Source organism: Petaurus breviceps, unplaced genomic scaffold (genome assembly GCF_028583685.1).
Source record: "Petaurus breviceps papuanus isolate PSGF00001 unplaced genomic scaffold, PetGlider_PUasm1.0 186, whole genome shotgun sequence".
NCBI classification, from domain to species: domain Eukaryota; kingdom Metazoa; phylum Chordata; class Mammalia; order Diprotodontia; family Petauridae; genus Petaurus; species Petaurus breviceps.
In genome coordinates, this window is record NW_027185798.1 from 24,761,707 (window position 1) to 24,781,800 (window position 20,094).

A 20,094-nucleotide genomic window follows, 5' to 3' on the forward strand; every position below is an offset into this window, starting at 1 on the left:
CGGATCTGAACCCAGGTCCTCCTGACTCCAGGGCCAGTACTCTATTCATTTCGAGACTTAGCTGCCCCTTAATTAATTATTTTAAAGATTCTTTTCTTTTTAAATTTTTTAGTTCTAAATTCTTTCCCTTCCACCCCTTCTCCCATCTGCTGAGGAGGCAAACAATATATCAATTATACATGTGAAAACATATTTCCCTACTAGCCATATTTTTTTTAAAAAGCAAGAAAAAAATCAGAAAATTATACTTCAGTTTTTACTCAGAGTTCATCAGTTCTCTCTGGAGGAGGATGGCATTTTTCATCATGAGTCCTTTAGAATTGTCTTGAGACATTGCATTGTTCCAGAGATCATCATTAGAACATTGCTTTCATTGTGCACAATGATCTCCTGATTCTTCTTGCTTCACTTTGCATCAGTTCATACAGGTCTTGCCATGTCCAAAATGCCCCTCTTAAAGAAATGAGTAATGGGACAAAACAGATGTGAAAAATGCATTTGGCTTAGAACTCTGAACAGTTCAGGGACTTCTGTAAGAAGAGATTCCCTCTACTAATATAGACTGGCACTTCTGATGCATCTTGGAATTTGAGTCCCCTGGGTGATTGAGATGTTAAATGACTTATCTAGGATCAAACAGCAAGTATGCATTAGAGACAACACTTGAACCCAGGCCTTCCTCACTCCTAGGCCAACTTTCTGTTCACTATGCTACAGACGCTGTCTCTGATGCTAAAGGCAAACAACATAGTGTGGGATTTCTGAGTAGGCAAAGGTAATTTAAGGCAGAGAAATCAAAGAACACGTCATGGTTGGGGGAAGGAGCTGAGCGTCTGTGGCTGAGTAGACAGCACATAGGAGTTGTGTCAGGGCTGTTGAGTTATCCCCATTTTATAGCCTGCTGTTTGTCTGGGAGAGATGGAGATGTGATGAGGGGAGCACAGAGAGAGAAACCTGGAAAAGGAAGTTGGTGCTAGATCACAGAGGGCTGCAAATGCCAAGCTAAAGAGTTTGGCCTTGATGCAGTAGGCAATGGGGAGCTATTGCTGGCTTTTGAGCAGGAGAGTGACATCGTAAAAAGTGTGCTTCAGGGAGAGTAATTCAACAGCCCCCTGTCATTCCCTTATCCCTCCCTAAAATGCATCTTCCATTCACTTTCACATTTAATCCTCAGAATGACCTCATGAGAATGGTTGGATGGGTATTATTCTCCCCATTTCACAGAATGAGAAACTAAGTCTCATAGGTTACACAGTGTGATGTTGTGGGAAGAATGTTGCATTTGGAGTCAGAGGAGGATCTGATTGTTTATGTAACCTGGACCAGGTCACTTTCCCCACCTCAAGACTGATTGACCTCTAAAGATCCCTCTAGCCTGAAATCTGGGCAGGGCTAGCATTAGAACCCAGGGCCTTCCATTCAATTCAATAAGCGTGTATGCCTACTATGCGTCAGTACCGTGGAAGGTGCTGCTGTGCCCCTGACCTAGTGGAATGGACGGGCCGCAGGGAGAATGCAAGTCATAGTGTCACCTTCCCGATGTCATGGTTCTCTTGGACAATGAAGGACAAATAACAAAGACAGTCACCTGCCCAGGGAGGCAGGCTGGATAGTTTCCATTACCACTGAACCAGGAAGGGAACAGGACAGATCTGACTCATCTACCTTCAGAAGCCTGGCGTCTAGCTGTCTTTTTAAGGAAGGAGTTGACTGGGACACAGACAGAGATGGGGTGAGAAACAGGAAGAGTATGCCAGACTGAGGGTTTGGACAGAGGTGTGGGGGGGAGAGGGAGGGAAAAAGTGGAAGGGGGGGCCAAAGGGCTGGAAACCAAGCCAAGCATATTTTCGAGGTGGTAAGTGTTTTCCATTGGGATTATGGGGTGGGGACAGGAAAGCTTCTGAACTGATGAAATGGAAGGGGGATGCATTGTTGGGTTTTGGACCTGGGAAGCAACCCTCCCCTCTTGCAGGGTTTTCTATGGGTCTCAGGGGAGAGGGATCTCTTTGGAAGACCATAGGAGGACAAAGTGGGGCAGCTAGGTATCACCAGAGGGCATAGAGCACTCAGCTTGGAGTCAGGAAAACTCATCTTCCTAAGTTCAACTCCAGCTTCAGACCCTTACTAGCTGTGTGACCCTGGGTCAGTCACTTCACCCCATTGGCCTCAGTTCCTCATCTGTAAAATGAGTCCGGGAAGAAAATGACAAACCACTCCAGTATCTCTGCCAAGAAAATCCCAAATGGGGTCATGAAGAGTTAGACATGACTAAAAACAATTCAACAACAAACAGGACAAAGTACAAATGTTTAGAATATTTGACCTGAAATGGCTTTAAAAATGTTGCTGACCTATCAGTGGGAAGTTAGTCACTGGTCAGCATTCTCATTCCCATCCTTTCCCTCAACCGTCTTAATCCTTTATCTTCCTTCCCCTCCCCACCCCAGCCCTCATCTCCTCTCCCTTCCAGGCTTTTCCTCTTCTTGGGGTCTGTTATCCCAAATAATTATCTGAGCCTGATTTAGAATAATGAAGCATTAGATCACTTCTAGATTATTTAGTCCAATTCTCTCATTTTTAGAGAGACCAAAACCGAGCTCCAGAGGGGTCAAGCAACTGGCCCAAGGTTACACTGTTAGATTGTACCAGAACAAGGCTTGAACCCACCTCTTAAATGAACTGCTCTTTCCATCATGATACAGAACCTTTGTATCCTTCCTTGGACCTGCTTCCTCCTCCATAGCTCCCTCCATGATGTCAGGCCTGATACTAGCAACCTTACTCATCTCCTTGATCAATTTCCCTCCACCAACCACCTACCATTGTTTGACCTTCACTGTTCACTCTTTTACTTTTTTTTCCTCTCTTTTTTGGTATTTTTTTAGTTTACATCATTCATTTCCACAAGATTTTGAGTTACAAATTTTCTCCCTATTTTTTCCCCTCCCCCAGTCTGCTCTCTCCCCTCACTGTTCACTATTGAGTCTTGGGTAGTACTTTTTCAGTTTTTTTCAGCCTCCCCTCCCAGTTTTCAGTTCTCAATGCTCCCCATCTCAGAATCTTCACTTCTGCCCTACAGAGGCAGCTCCTCTGAACTCTCCCATTCCCTGCTTCCTCCTTGTACTCTTTGCTGCCAGACCGTGCACTTGAGCTCAGAACCTTAAACTCTTTCCCCCTTTCCCTCACTGCTTTGTGTAGACTCTCAAGTTTGGAGGGGCCTCATGAGACTCATGAATTTGTTCAGATTTTTCTTATAGTCTCAGATGGTAAACTGCTGTTTGAAGAACTTGAGGGAAAGCTGGTGGTGGCGTAATAGATGAGTAAAGACATGAGGAGACAGGAAGACAGTAGGGCAAATCTTGCCTTTAACATGTACTGGTAACTGGGGCGGCCAGGTAGCACAGCGAGTAAGAGCACTGGCTCCAGTGTTGAGAAGACCTGGAGATCGAATCCCAGGCTCAGACACTTAGCACCCACCCAGAAACACCTGGCCATGTAACCTTGAGCAAGTTACTTAACCCCAATTGCTTAGGGGCGGCCAGGTGGCTCAGCGAGTAAGAGCACTGGCTCCAGTGTTGGGATGATCTGGATCAAATCCGGGCTCAGATACTCAGCACCACACCCAGAAATAACTGGCTGTGTAACCTTGAGCAAGTTACTTAACCCCGATTGCTTAAAAAAAAAAAAAACATGTACTGGTAACCTTAGACAAGTAATATAACTTCTATGGACCTCAGTTTTTTTCATCTGTAAAATGAGGGCAGTGGACCTGAGGCCTCTGAGGTCCTTTCTAGCTCCAAATTTATGAATCAAGTTACATATAGGCTAAATAAGAAATAATTGAGAGGGAAGGCACTAGGATTAAGAGGGATTTGGAAAGATTTTCTGTAGAAGACAAGATTTTAGTTGGTACTTAAGGGAAACATTCCAAACATGGGGGACAGCCAGAGAAAATGCCCAGAACAGAGAGATGGAGTGTCTTGTTCATGGAACAGCAAGGAAGCCAGTGTCACTGGATCAAAGGGGACATGTTGGGGAGCAAGGTGTGAGACTGGAAAGGTAAGAGGGGTCAGGTTATGAAGGGCTTTGAATGCCAAACACAGCATTTTGCATATGATCCTGGAGACAATAGGGAACTACTGGGGTTTATTAAGTGGAGGTAGTAACGTGGTCAGACCTGTACTTTGGGAAAATCACTTTGGTGGCTGAATGGAGGGTGGATTGGATTGGGGAGAGACTTGAGGCAGGCAGACCATCAGTAACTCATTGCAATGATACTGGGGTCAAGTGATGAGGGCCTGTACAAGGATGCTGACACTGTCCTGAGGAGAGAAGGAGGCATTTATGAAAGATGTTGCAAAGGGAAAATCATCAGGTCTTGGCAATAGCTTGGATAGGGGAGGATGTGATATAGTGAGGCATCCAGGATGACTCCTAGCTTGTAAATCTGGGGGATTGGAACGATGGCACTGTCTTCTACAGTAATAGGGAAGGGAGGAGGAGGGGAGGGTTTGGGGGAAGAAGAGTTCTGATTTGGGTGTATTGAGTTTAAGATGTCTACTGGGCATCCAGTTTGAGAAGTCTGAAAGGCAGCTCGAGATGAGGGATTGGACCTCAGCTGAGAGGTTAGGGTAAGAAAGGTAGAATTGAGAACCTTTAACATAGAGATGATGGAATCACCAGCTGAAAAGGCCTAGGACAGAACCCTGAGGGACACCTGTGGCTAGAGGGTATGTCTAGAGGAGGATCCTGCAAAGGGGACTGAGAATGAATGGTCAGAGAGGTGGGAGGAGAATCAGGAGAGAGAAGGGGGTGTCCTGAAAACTTAGAGAGAAGAGAACATCAAGGGGGAGAGATTGATCACCAGTGTCAAAGGCTGCAGAGACGTCAAGGAAAGTGTGAATTGAGGAAGATCACTGGATTTGGCAACTAAGAGAGCATTGGTCACTTTGGAGAGAGGAGTTTTGGTGGAATAATGAGGTCAGAAGCCAAATTGTAAGGGGTTAAGAAGAAAGTGAGAGGAAAGGGAGTGGAGATTTCTATTGTTGATGGCATTTTTAAGGAGTTTAGTTACAGAGGACAGAAGAGATATAGGACAATATTTCTTGGAGATGGGAGGATCAAGTGAGTTTTTTTTTAAGAATGGGAGAGACACGGGCATGTTTATAGGGAATGAGCCAATGGGGGAGAGATAGAAAATACATTGAAAGAGTCGGGTATAGGAGTAACTCCATGCCATGAGGGTGAGATAGCTTGCCCTTTTCAACAGACTTTCCAAGCCTCTCTAACAAAGGTTGGTAGGTAGGGTTAAAAAGAATCAGCAAGAAGTGACTAGGTTGTACAGTGAATAGAGCACCTGCCCTAGAGTCAGGAGGACCTGAGTTCAAATGTGGCCTCAGACATTTAACACTTACTAGCTGTGTGACCTTGGTCAAGTCACTTAACCCCTACTGTCCTGCCCTTCCCCCTCCAAAATGCCAAAAAAAAAAAAAAGTCAACAAGATGCTTTTGAAATGGCCCTTCACCCCTTCAACTTCCCCAGCCAGAGAAGACAGAGAGCTCTTCTACTAGAAGATGTCCTCTATCTCCTACCTGGCAGTGATTCTACTTCTGTAGCAATGTTGCAACCCCTCATGCTCTGACTGTAACCCCATGGACAGCAAGCACACCTCCTTCTCCATTCTAGACTTCGATTTAGTTACAAGTTCAACTACAACCTTGATAACACATTGTGGTGGGTGGGCTTTGAGCTGGAGTGGACCATGCTGGAGTGAATGGGAAATCAGTGTTTGCCTCTCTTTCCATCCTAGCTCCTGCCTCACATCACCAGGAATTACCTCAAACAAGGCTATATGGAAAAGACTGGTCCAAAGGTATGCTTTCAGGCAGGGAGGATAGGGGGAGCTAGTATGGTGGGAGAGAGAGGCTTGGGAAATGGTTGGGGAAGGTAGGAGGGAGGCACCTCTCTAAATCAGTTTGCCCTGGGTCTCTTAGATGAAGAACCCTGGTGAAGACACCTCCCCCTGCCCCCCAAAAAGCAGTGTTATTTGAACTTCCCAAGTCAAAGTGAAAAAGTTGGACACATCCCTTAAACTCAGCCTGATTATTAGCAGATAGCATTTATATAGTCCTTTAAGGATTGCAAAGCATTTTACAAATGGAATTTTATTTTGTCCTCACAACAACTTGAAGACAGGGGTTATTATTATCCCCATTTTACAGATGAGGAAACTGAGGTGGGCAGAGGTTAAATGATTTGTCTAGGGTTTATAAAACTAGTGTCTGAGACCAGACTCGAACACAGGGCTTCTTGACTCCAGGTTGAGCGCTATGTCTACCTTACCACCTAGCTACTACCCTTCCTCTCCACCCCACCTTCTGGGCAATCACAAGTAAACAGTAAAATCTCTTCAGTGACATCAATCAGTCAGCAAGTATTTATTAAGACCTACTATGAACTGGATTCTCTTGAATTCAAAATGAAATTCTCTTGCCCTCAAGCAGCTCACATTCAACATGCAAACATATTATCATGTGCAAGATAAATAGAAGATAATTCTGAAGGAACACTGTTCATGCAGAAGTAGAGAAAGAGCACAGCCCCTATCCCATCCTGCTGTTAAATTAGGCCAGTGTCAGACTGGTGTATTTCCAAGCAACTAAAAACAGGAAGTCCAATGTATTCAGATTTAAGCAACTTTAAGCTCAAGAAAATAGCCCGCAGACTTAATGAAAATAACTCACACTTACATAGCACTTTGAGGTTTTCGTAGCACTGTATGATGCATGATCTCATTTGATGCTGATGCTGTTATTCCCATTTTCAGAGAAGGACACTGAAGCTCACTGAGAACAAGGGATTTCCCTAGGGTTACAGAGCTAGTAAGAGTCAGAGGCAGGATATGAAAGCAGATCTTTCTCACTCCAAGTTCGCTCTGCCACCCTGCCCAAGTACACATAGGCTAACTTTATATAAAGACTCATTTGTACATGTACCTGTGTAAGGGTACATACCTACAGGCTCACACATAGTCCTTTTTCTTTCCTTTGTGCTTGGGGACCCTGTATCTGGTTCACAGAGGGAACAAAATAGGCTCCTCAGACTCCTTTTTTGACTGTCCCCATGACTCAGAGTCACTACGTCATCCCCCAGACCCATGACTTACATGCTAGAATGGGTTGGGGCTGGGACTGGTTTCAGTTTAAGGCCTGAATTTTTGTCCTGAGCAGCTGACATGTCAGCTCTTCTGGGCTTCCTTTTTCTGAGACGTCTTGCCCACAGCCTGAGAAAGGGAAATATCTGTTTCCTGATGAAAGGGTTACCTACTGGCTTCTAGACCACAGCTCAGAAAGAGAGAGAGGAGCTTGGTGGAGATGGCAGAGGTGGGTGTATGGTGGTGGCTTCATTTTCTTTTTGAAAATTTTTCAATCAATAGAAAGCTTTCTTCTCTCCTTCCTACCCACCCCCACTGAGAGAGAGAAACATAATTCCTGTTTCAAACATATATAGTTAAGTAAAACAAATTCACACATTGCCCATGTATATCTTCACTGAGTATATCACCACTTTATCAGGTGAGTGGCGTGTTTCATTGTGATTTCTCTGGAGTCACAGCTGGTCATTGTGTTAATAAGAGTTGCTAAGTCTTTCAGATTCATTTGTGTTGTAGTATAAATTGTTCTGCTTCCACTCATCTCACTCTGCATCAGTTCATACAAGTCTTCCCAGGTTTCTCTAAAACTATCCTTGTCATCATTTCTTATAGCTAGGGTAGAGCACCAGGCTTGGAGTCAGGAAGACCTGAGTTCAAATACAGTCTCAGACACTTACTAGCTGTGTGACCCTGGCAAATTACCTAACCATTTGCTTCAGTTTCCTCATCTGTAAAATGAGCTGGAGCAGGAAATGGCAAACCACTCTGGTATCCTTGCCAAGAAAACCCCAAATAAGGCCACAAAATGTCAGACATGGCTGAAATGCCTGAACAACATCTACAATAGTATTCCATAACATTCACATACCACACCTTGTTCAATCGATCTCTTAGTTTCCAGTCCTTTGCCAACACAAAAATAGTTGCTATAAAAACTTTTGTACTTCTGGGTTCTTTTCCTCTCTCTTTGATCTCTTTGGGGTTCAGACCTAGTAGGGGTGTCACTGGGTCAAAGGATATGTACAGTTTAGTAACTTTGGGGGCACATTTTTTTTAAAGCAATCGGGGTTAAGTAACTTGCTCAAGGTTACACAGCCAGTTATTTCTGGGTGTGGTGCTGAGCATCTGAGCCCGGATTTGATCCAGGTCATCCCTACACTGGAGCTGATGCTCTTACTCGCTGAGCCACCTGGCCGCCCCTAAGCAATTGGGGTTAAGTAACTTGCTCAAGGTTACACGGCCAGGTGTTTCTGGGTGGGTGCAAAGTGTCTGAGCCCGGGATTCGATCTCCAGGTCTTCTCAACACTGGAGCCAGTGCTCTTACTCGCTGTGCTACCTGGCCGCCCCTGGGGGCACATTTTCAAATTAGTTTCCGGAAAGACTGGACCAGTTTATAGCTCTCCCAATAATGCATCAATGTATTCATTTTCCCATAGTCTCTCCAGCATTTGTTATTTTCCTTTTTGGTCAAGGAGCCTACATTTTCAGAGCCTGAGAAGGCCCATCAGGGAGGGGATATGATTGAGGGAGTTATAAGGTCCCCAACCTGTGGGAAAAACAGGGATAGAAAAGAATGGGCAGGGCTCTTATCAGCTTAGTGGGGTTTCTCTACAAATCCCTCTTTAACCCCCTTCTTCCCCAAATGAATGGCCTTTTGCTATCTTAGGAGAGTAAGAGAGCAAGGCCAGGTGAGGGAATCAGGGAATGAATGTGGGAAAATTCCCAGGAGGAAGGACTGATTTCTTCCCAATGTACCTTCCACCATTGTGAGTCCAAGGAAAGTTCATGATAGGAGGGACTGCTCCATACTTTGTATTTGCATCCCTAACACCTAGCCTAGAGTCTGGCACATAGTAGGCACTTAAGAAATACTTGTTGATTGATTAATTGGAGGGAGGGGGTCTAGGGTGGGTATAGTGGAAAAAGCAATCAGACACCTGGGTTCAAATCCTCTCTTCCCTTTATAACCTATTGACTTGGGGCAAGTCACTTTCCCTCTAAGTGCATCATCTTCCTCATCTGTAAAAATGAGTAGCTAGGCTCTATTCTATAAGGTCCCTTCCAGCTCTATATGTGAAGTGAGGGAGGGATAATCTATACTGTTTTCCTGGGAGGTGTTTGGAAGGGAGAAGAAGCATCAACATCCCAGACCCCTGAACACTCTTCCATTAACACCCTAGGAAAGTCCCTAGCCTGTTTGGAGGACTGGCATTCTGTATGGGCTCAGTCTATGTCTGGTTTCTGACTTCTAGCCTTGGGAGGTGCCCCATCACCCCATCCTATGTGATAAAGAGCTTCATTTTCTCTCTGTGTCTTTCTCTCTCTCACGGTTTATCTGTCTGTCTCATAGCAGAGAGAAGCATTTAAGAAACGGTGGTTTGCTCTTGACCCTCAGGAGAGGAGACTGCTGTATTACAAGAATCCATTGGTAAGAGAGAGTTGTGTTGATTCAAAGGGAGCCCTAGCCTCCAAAGGGAAGTGTGGAGTCTAGTGTGGACAATAACTGTAATTTACATTGGAAATGCTAGTTTATAATGGACACAGAAACACATGTCAGGGAGTTATCTCATTCAACCTTCTATCTCAGGGTAGAAGTGCTCTCCTGAATGATCTAAGACCAATGGACAGCCCCATCCTTGGCTGTGCATTCTAGGATCAAATATTTCTTTCCTCCAGGAAGGGCTTCTCTATATCTAACCTAAATCTTTCCTGCTACAACTAATGATCCTGCTTCTTTTTTCTTGTTGCCATCATAACCTCTGGAATTAATTGTTCTCTGGTTCAAGGATTCTCAACATTTTTCAGTCTCCAGACCCTTCGGCTTTCAGTAAACCTCATTCTCCATTATTCAATATGAAAGGAAATAAAATCTATACTTTCCCATGTATACGCAGATAAAATATTAATTTTTTTCCTAAAGAAAACTTTATTCAGTACAAAACATTTTATGGCATCATCAAGTTGTTCTCCTTTTAATGTACAATTTTCTCCCACCCACTGATACACCTAATTTTAGGAGAGTCCTCACATCGCCTTGACAAGCTTTGGGTACTCGCTGGAGGTCCTGTACTGTAGGTTAGAGGAATCCTTGTCCTGGATGTAAATAATTAACTTTATGAATCTTCACCTTACCCAGAAACAGAGGAACTCGAAATTCTTATACCCTGGGGCAAATCCAAATTCAGCTGAGAAGGATAAGGAAGAGAGACTTTGCACCTTGGCACATAAGACCCTATGTTGGGAGAGAATACTGACACCATTCTGTGAGAGGAAGACACATACCCTAGGACACTGGGTGGTTACTACTGGGGATCCAGAAGGGAGGGATGTGGTCTCTAGGGCTAATTATTTATGTTAATGAGATTGGAAGTTCCTATCTGATAAAGGTGCCCAGGGGCCATCAGGGCCTTCTGAATGTTGGTACCCTGGGAAGAAAACAAAAACAAGTCTCACTTGTCCTACCCTATTTATGGCTTCAAATTACACTGTTACTCGGTCACATTCTGGGGCTCCCAGCAAAGACTATCTGGAAGACCCTCAAATCCCTTGGGAAAAGATGAAGAAGACATAGTCCTCCTGTGGGGCCACAGCAATGCAGGGCAACCCCTGCCCCTGTGTCAGAGCAGCCGCTTACCATCAATCCTCTCCCCACCTGCTGTTCTTCCAGGATGCATTTGAGCAGGGTCAGGTTTTCATCGGGAGCAAGGAGCATGGGTATGAGGTCCATGATGAACTCCCTAAAGGCATCCGAGGGAATCGCTGGAAGGCTGGCATCACTATCATCACCCCAGAGCGAAGATTTGTCTTTGCCTGTCCCAACGAGAAGGAACAGAAGGAATGGCTGGAGAGTTTACAGCATGTTCTGGCCCTCCCCATGACTGCTCTCAGTCCTCATGGTAAGACCTACAAAATCACCAAAGTGAACTTAGAGCTATAAGGGGCCCTCAAGGCCATCTGGTCCAATCTCCCCATTTTACAAGTGGAGTAACTGAGGGCCAGGGAAATGAAATTACTTTTTTGTTCAAAGTCACACAGGCAACAAAATGTTGTTTGTTTTTGCTTTTTCTTAGACAAAGATAGAGAGCAGGGTGGTGAATTTCCTTCCAGCCACCTGGGGATATTCCCAGGATGCCAGGACAATGAACGAGGTCAGGGTCAATGCCATTACTGCTATCCCTGCTGCTCTATCCCTGAAGGTCCTACCCCTCCAGAGGAATCAATACTGCTAACTCTGAAGGAAGGCCACCACCACAGACTAGAAGCTGCCTGTTGGTCCCCGCTTTTCCCAATCCACCGAATCTCTAGTACAGGGAAAACTCAGCCCTTTTCTCATGAGAAAAATGTGGGCCTCATTGCTGACTTCTTTATTATTAGTTGGGGCCCTGCGCCCGCTGGCCACCCCTGGGACTTTTCAGAGTACACCGGAAGGGAAGTCTATTTTTAGCTCTGGTTCTTTTCTCTTCCTGTCAGCAACTCCCTTCCCCCTCCAGTCTCTTCTCCCCCCTCCCCCACCTCCCCAACTTGAACCACTTTTCCTCTTTCCCTACCTGACCACCGGGCTATGACTCAGTAGAAAGAGAGACTCCCAATAACTCTTTCTCTCTTACTCTCTCTCTCTTCACCTGACCATCTCCCATCTCCCAGGTTAAATTCCAGTCCAAACAGCAGAAGTGGGGGTAGGTTAGGGATGGACGTGTATGGAAAAAGTAATTCAATAATTTTCATAAGAAAAAAAAATTAAGTTGTCTCTTACAGATGTAGATACTAATTCACCCCCTGCATGCCTTAGAGACCTTATGTCTCTAAGCCTCAGTTTCCTCCCCTTTAACATTATTGGGGGAGGGAGTATGGTGTTGGGATTGGGTTACCTCAAAGATTCTTTCTAGTTCTAAATTTTATGAGAAAAACACATCCTAGAGAATCCCAGACCAGGAAGATATCTGGAGACGGGATCTGCCGCTCCCCAGCCTCAGGCAGGACCCTGTGAAATCCCAGAAGGATGAGAATTGTTTTTGTGTTTAAAAATATTAAAGGAAAGAGAAAATGTGCTCCCTGGCCTCCCCATTCCCCAGACCTCCTTCCAGTGTCTTATAATCTTTGTGGTCAGGAAGTTCTTTTTTTAGGTTTCACTTAAGTCCAAAAGCCCCCAAGTTCCTCTTTTAACCCCTTTACAATCTGAGGACCCTCCCTCTGCAGGGCACAAAGAAGAAATTTGGTTTGGAAAAAAGCAGGCTTTGAAAGTGACCCCACACCGCCCCCTGGAGGCGTTTGGCCATGTTCACCATGGGCAGTGACCAAGTTTACCACCAGGGAGTGGACTTGGCCTGGATGAGCGCAAATTAATTTCAGCCCTCAAAGCAATGTCGCCTTTGACCTCAGTGGGGGCGTGGGGTGGGGCAGGAATTTTCTGGATTAAGGGTAGCAGATAAAAGTTCTTTTTCTTTTTTTTTTCTTTCCCTCTTCTTTATTTTCTGTCCTTCCTTTCCTTTCTATTTTTCTTTCTTGTTCTTTTCCCACCCTCTTTGCCTTCTTTATTTTCTTCCTTCCTTCTTTTCTTTCTGTTTTTCCCTGTCCTCTCTCATTCCTTCCTTCCTTTTCTTTCTTTCTCTCTCTTTTTTGTTTCTCTGTTTATCTCTGTCTCCCTCTCTTCCCCCTCTTTGTTTGTCCCTTGCTCTCCTCTTTCACTCTCTCTTCCTTTCTTTCTTTTTTCCTCTGTCTCCCTCACCCTCTCTTTCTCTCTCCTCTTTCCTTTCTTTTTCCCTCTCTTTCTCTCTCTCCCTTTTTTTTTCTTCTCTCTCCCTTTCTTTCCACCTCTCTGTTTCTCCCTCTCTCTCCCTTCCCATATTTGTCCCTTTCCCTCTCTCCCTCCCTTTCTTTCTTTCCCTCTCTCTTTCCTCCTTTTTTCTTTCTTTCTCTCTGTTTCTCTCCCCTCTCTCACTTTCTCTCTCTTCTTCTCTCTCTCTCTTTCACTTGTTCTCTCTTTCTTTCTCTCTCACTAGTGGTTGCTCTGCTTTGCCACACTCATTTCTACACAAGATCCTCACTGTTCTCTCTTTTCCTTCTGTTGCAGCAGCAGCAGCTACTGGACAAAGGTGACTAGTACTTAGCTGACTTGCTCAACTCTCACCATGCCTGACTTTGACTTTGGTTTGTCAGGTGCCCACTCTGCTTCAGGAAGGAGAAGTTCACTCTTGGGGCATAACCTCTCTCTGCAGCAGGAAGGTCTAGCAAAAGGCAAACCTCGGTCAGTGGTTTTCTTGTCTCAGGCTTAGCTCTAGACAGAAATCAGGCAAGACAAAAGTCAAGACGGCTGTTCAACCCAATTCGTGAGTAAGTCAAGACATCACCTTTGTGGTCTTCGAGAATGAAGGACAAACAACAATAACAGATGGAAATTTGGTCCACCTCCCAACAGTTTCCCTTGGGTCTCTCTCCACCATTCTTTTCCTCAGGCATCTGTAAATCCTGATAGTGACTGAATGGAAGACTTCTTCCCTTCACCAATCAAATAGTGGAGACTCTAAGGGCAATGGAGCATAGGTAATGCCAGAACCCAATCCAGCAATGATTGCGACATCATGGCAGGATGTAGGAAACAGGAAACCAACCCAGACAGCACACCCCTCCACCCCCCCTTGTAGGACTGCAACCTCTCTCCTTGATGCCTGACCCTTCCGTGCCCTTGTTCCTTTTGTCCCAGACCAAATCAGAAGCCTGTTTGGTGGTCTCCTGTCCTGCTTAGAGACCTTCAGCAAACTTGAGGGATCCCTCTTGCCATCTATGGTCTCCATTATCCTGTTCAGAAGTGAATCTCACCAGTTGGGTATCATCTTCCTCCTCTGCCTTCTTCAACCACATTTGTTAGGCAGATATCTGCACATAGCATTGAGCTATGGAGGATATTATGCAGGATAAGTAGATAATTGGATTATAGAATAAATTGAATTATAGAATAATTGGATACTATGCAGAAAAATTTTGAGGGCACAGCTCACTTGGTACCATGAAGGCACAAAGGAATGGTGATGCTAAGGGAGCAGAGTGCTTGCTGGCTGCAGAGAATATGGATCTTGAATCCATAAAACATCAAGAGTAGATATAATCTGATTATCTTCTGCAGGCACACTTTACAATGGTTTTACATCCCTCAAATGCATACTAAGTGATAGCAGTGGTGGTGGGCATTCAGGGGATTTCCAAACTGATGACATCACAGCAAATCTAACACCTGCTGGAAGTAGAACAGGCAGAAGTATAACTAGGATGGGCAGTTGGGATTTTTCCCTAGGGCATCAAAATTGAGAGGGTGCCAGTTACACTTGAAGGTCTTCAGGAGGTAAAAACAACTAGTCTTAACATCTAAGTTAGTATGATTAATTAGTTAAAATGGGAAGCCACCAGACCACATTTTCCCCACCAGCACCCATGTACACCAGGTGAGAATCTTCCCCTCTCCTGCATTATACTGATTCCTCCAGCAGAGCAGCTTACCTTGATCCTCCTGATGCCTCTACCCTGGGTTTCTGATTCTCCCACATATATACATATAGGGTGGTGTATTTGCCCCCACAGAGTCTTGTGTCCCAGGGTTTTTCCTTCTTCCTCCCCTACAACTGAATTTATCTTTTTTATTAGTTTATTTATTTTTAGTTTTCAATATTCACTTCCATAAGTTTTAAATTTTCTCTCTCTCCCTCTCCCCTCCCTCCCCAGACAGTATGCAATCTGATATAGGCTCTACACATACATTCCCATTAACACATTTTCACATTAGTCACAATGCACAGAAGAATTATAATGAATGAGAGAAACCATGAGAAAGAAAAACAAAACAAAACAAAAAAAGAAAATAGTCTGCTTCACTCTGCATCCCCACTCCATAGTTCTTTCTCTGGATGTGAATGGCATTTTCCATTATGAGTCCTTCAGAATTGTTTTAGGTCCTTGCATTGCTGAGAAGGGTGAAGTCCATCAAAATCAGTCATTGGACACTGCGTCTGTTACTGTGTACAGTATTCTGCTCACCTCACTCAGCATCAGTTCATATATGTCTTTTCAGGTTTTTCTCATGTCAGCCTGTTCTTCATTTCTTATAGCACAATAATATTCCATTACATTCATCTACCACAACTTCTTCAGCCATTCCCCAATTGATGGGCATCCCCTCGATTACCAATTCTTGGCCACCACAAAAAGAGCTGCTATAAATATTTTTGTACATGTGGGTCCTTTTCCCATTTTTATGATCTCTTTGGGATACAGCCGTAGAAGTGGTATTGCTGGGTCAAAGGGTACACACATTTTTATAGCCCTTTTGGCATAGTTCCAAATTGCTCTCCAGAATGGTTGGATCAGCTCACCAATCCACCAACAATGAATTAGTGTTCCAACTTTCCCACATCTTCTTCAACATTTATCATTCTCCTGTTTTGTCATGTTAGTCAATCTGATAGGTGTGATGTGGTACTGAATTTATCTTAAATAGAGGGATTTAGGTTGAATTTTCTGCTGTTTCCCCAAAATGCAAAAATAGTCACTTTGGGCTCTGACTGAGGTCATAGACCAAATGGACAAGGCACCTCTAGGTGTAATGAGAACCTGGCTGCACTTCACTCTTCCAAGCTGGGAGATTCTGGGAGACTAAAGCATGTTCTCCACTAGAGTGAATGCTGCCCTCGACAAGATTCCTTGTTTAGCAGTCTTTCCATTGTAGGTTTCTTAGGTTTGGCAATGAAGGAAGGAGGAGACTCAGAGGACGCTGGAAAATGCTTCCTTGAAGAACTGAGTCAGTTTTTCATTTTTTACTTTCAATGTCTGCCAGGGGGGTGGGGTGGGCCATGTGTGGCTCAATGTGGAGTCTTCTGATTTTGTTAACATAGAAAGACACTCAATAAATATTTATTGAATTAACTACCAGGGTCCTCAGAGCAAACTAAGTAGACAGCATTTTATTTCATTCAAAGATATAATATGTCACTCTTTGCAAACCTTGTGAGGTGAAAGGGCCCTTAGCAGCCACCTCCTCCAATTCCTTATGCAGCTGAGAAAATTAAGGGACTGATCCAGGGTCACACAGGTAATGGAGAAGAGGATTGGGATACAAACCCAGCCTTTATGACTCCAAACCCATTTTTTACTTTATGACTCCAGCCCCCTTTTTACTGTATCATACCATCTCCTTAAAGTGTTGCACGTTAAATGTAAGCTATTATTTAATGTAGCACCATGGGAAACATGGTGGGGGATGGTTCCCAAACACCTCCACAAAATCCTCTGTTTGATGTTCAAAGCCCTTCACAGCCTCCAGTCTTGCGCCTTATTCTCTAAGTCCTCCTCTGCCCTCCAGTGACACTGACCTCGTTGCTCTTCCGCCACAGTAGGCCCTCCAGCTCTTAGCTCTGGGTGTTTTGACTGGCTATGTTCCCCAAGCCTGGAATACTCTCCCTCCTGACTTCCGCCTTCCAGCTTCCTGCAAGTCTTAGCTAAAATCTGACTTTCCTTCAGAAGCTTTTACCGATTCCCCTTAATTCTAGTGCCTTCCCTTTGTTGATTATTTTCCATTTATCTTGTTTATAGCTTATTTGCATGTTGTCTCCCCCCTAAGACTGAATTCCTTGAGAGTAAGGACTATCTTTTGTCTTTATTTGTATCCCCAGAGCTTAGCACAAGGCCTGGCACACAGTAGGCACTTAATAAATGCTTGGTGATTACTGACTGGGGCAAGGCAAGGAAGCTATCACAAATAAATCAGAGAATTCCTATCTTTATTTTTAAATATTTTCCCCATCTGATGGTATTTTATTTTTTTCCAATTAGACGTAAAGATGGTTTTTAACATTCGCCTTTATAAGATTTTGAGTTCCAATTTTTTTTCTCCCTCCCTCATGCCCCTTCTCTCTTGCCCTTCCCCAAGACTGCAAGTAATCAATCTGAGAATTTTTAAAGCTAAAAGAGATTCTCTCATATAAACCCTTAATTTGATAGAGGAAATAATAGTAATTTATTTCTCTAGTTTGTTAAGCCCTTCATTGGAGTTTGGGGTGACCAGCTCATGAAGGAGAAACCAAACTGGAGAGAAACTGATCAGGGTGCCCAGATTTCTGAAGTGGGCTCATACCTCACAACCATTCACATTCTCAGTTGATCTCTCTGCCCTCCCTCTACTATGAAGTGAGCGGAAAAGGCTGACGACTTCTAGCCCAGCTGCTTATTAAATGTTCATCAATCAGGACTGAGTTTCACTTGTCAGGAAAATTCCCTGTCAGAAGGAACACACCTGAATTAAGGTGTTTCAGAGATTCCCTTTCCCATCATTGATTACTAAGAGAATCATTGATCATTAATTTAACAATTGGCTGACCTACTTAATAAATTAATTCTTATTACCCAGAACTTTGTCTCTCAGAAATTTTATTCACCACAAGACTGTTCATGGTAATTTTAAATTGTTACATATATGTGTATATCCCATATAGGGATGTAAACAGTTTAACCTTACTGTTTCTTATTATTTCTCACTCAGGTTTACCTTTTAAGGCTTCTCTTGAGTCTTATATTTGAATGTCAGATTTTCTATTTAGCTCTTGTCTTTTCATCAAGAATGCCTGAAAGTAGGTTATTCTTGGTTGTAAATCCTAGCTCCTTTGTCTCCTAGAATATCATACTGCAAATCCTTCATGCTATTGTGGTAGCTCTTAAATCTCGTGTAATCCTGCCTGTGACTTCATGATATTTTAATTTCTTTCTAGCTGCTTTTAGGATTTTTTCCTTGAGCTGAGAGCTCTGGAATTTAGCTATAATATTCCTGAGAATTTTTAATTTGAGATCTATTTTAGGAGATGATCAATGGATTTTTCAATTTCTATTTTGCATTCTGCTTCTGAAATATCAGGTCAGTTTTCCTTTATAATTTCTCAAAAAATGATATCTTGGCTGTCCAATAATTCTTAAATTATCTCTCCTCAATCTATTTTCCAGGAGATCTGTTTTCCAATGAGATATTTCATATTTTCTTTTATTTTTTCATTCTTTTGACTTCATTTTATTGTTTCTTGATGCCTCATGGAATCTAATGCTAATCATTCTACTTAATTTATTCTAATTTCCAAGGAATTATTTTCTTCAGTGACACTAGAACTTTAAAGAAGCCAGGGAAGTCTGGAGGTAGAGATGAATGTGGAGATAATTCCAAGCATGGGGGACAACCATTGAAAATGCCCAGAGTTTGTATTTCATTTTATTTGGCCAATTTTTCTTTTTAAGTAATTTTCTTCTTTTTACTTCTTTTTAAGTAATTTTCTTTAGTGTTTTCTGTGTCTCTTTTATCAAGCTGTTAATTCTCTTTTCATAATTTTCTTGCATTGCTCTAATTTCTTTTCCCAATTTCCCCTTTACTTTTCTTTTTTGATATTTAAATTTAATTTTTAAATTTATTTTTAGTTTTTAACATTCATTTCCACGAGATTTTGAGTTACAAATCTTCTCCCTGTCTTTCCCCTATCCTCCACCCCAAGACAGTCTTTTTTGATTTTAAAAATAAAACTTTTTTTTCTTTTAAACTCTTTATTGCTTCTAGAAATTCTTGTTGGGTTTGTGTCCAATATGCATTTTCTTTGAAACTTTGCTGGTAAATGTTTTTTACATTATTGAATTCTTCTAAGTTTGTATCTTGAGCTTCCCCTGTCATCATAATTACTTAGGCTAGTCAGGTTCTTTTTGTTGTTGTTTGTCTGCTCATTTCTCAAACCTATTTCTTGAGTTCCAACTTAATGTTAGAGTTGGCTCTGTTCACCCATGGAGGAGGAGGGATGTCACTGTCTAGGCCTTCATGGTTTTTGTCATGCTGTTTTGACAGCTAGTTCTATAATTTTTCTATGCTTCTAAGGTGGTGTAATCTGGGGAGATGTGGTCATTTTATGGTCTGCTTTCCTGGTCTGCATCCTGGTCCTTACCCAAAAGGGCCCCTGCTCCCATTCAACCACAAGCAGTATCATTCCTCTTTTCACTCTACAACTTCTACCAAGACTTAGGGCCCCTGATCTCTCTCTTCCCTAGAACTACAACGAGGGCCCCCTGCTCCCTTGTGACTACAATCACTGCTCTGTAGCCTGGAACTGTTTCCCAGAATTGGGTAACAGGCAATGGAAATGCCAAACAGCACCCATTCCTGAGCCCAGTAACTACACAGGGATTCCCCCAAATCTCTTTCTGACCAGTTATCCAATTCCCGTTTTCTCTTGGGGCAGTGAGAGCTCCTTTCTCTGGGTGGGCGAGAATTTCTGGAACTGTTGTTGCTACTGCTGCTATTGTTTCTGCCCACAGCCTCTAAGGTCTACCTCTGGCAATACTGATATGCTCAGGGCCAGGAAAACCAGGAGGTGCATGGAGATGAGGATGGAAAGAATTCCAGACATGGGGGGCAGTCACTGAAAATGACCAGTGTTGGTAGGTGGAACATCCAAGAAACAGCTAGAAGAATAGTGAGTGGATGGAAGAGTACACGGAGATGAGAAAGGTGTAAGAAAACTGGAGATGCATGAGGGGGCTAGGTCATGAGGGACTTTAAAAGTGAAAGAGATTTTAATTTGATCCTTGATGTAACAGTGAGTCACTGGAGTTTATTGGATGGGGGAGTGCAGTGACATGGTCAGATCTGTACTTTAGGAAGATCAGATTGAACTCTGTAAGCTGAGTAGAGCTCATTCTTTGTCTAGGAGAGCATAAATTTACTTGTCCTTGTCTGTATTGGGGAAGCTAAGAAAGCATGTAACAAGAACATCCCTTTTCTGATTAGCTTTGATGCCATAGTTGGGAAAATCCCTGCTGATTAGAAAGAAAATCTCTCTCTCTCTGTCTCTCTGTCTCTCTCTGACTTTCTCTCTGTCTCTCTCTGACTCTTTCTCTCTCTGACTCTCTCTCTCTCTCTCTCTCTCTCTCTCTC

The 20,094-nt window shown here is 43.3% G+C and overlaps 1 protein-coding gene across 5 annotated transcripts in view; it reads left to right on the forward strand.

Moving 5' to 3' along the window:
• ADAP2 (ArfGAP with dual PH domains 2) overlaps nucleotides 1-18,712 on the forward strand; it is a 36,779-nt gene extending 18,067 nt beyond the window's left edge. The window contains exons 8-11 of one of the 5 annotated variants that reach the window (XM_069089885.1): nucleotides 5,811-5,873; nucleotides 9,505-9,582; nucleotides 10,822-11,050; nucleotides 13,225-18,712. In XM_069089885.1, the coding sequence (XP_068945986.1) occupies nucleotides 5,811-5,873; nucleotides 9,505-9,582; nucleotides 10,822-11,050; nucleotides 13,225-13,250 (396 nt within the window). In that variant the 3' untranslated portion in view covers nucleotides 13,251-18,712. The other 4 variants (XM_069089886.1, XM_069089887.1, XM_069089889.1 and 1 more) reach the window with 4 other exon arrangements.
• Nucleotides 18,713-20,094: the final 1,382 nt, after the last annotated feature.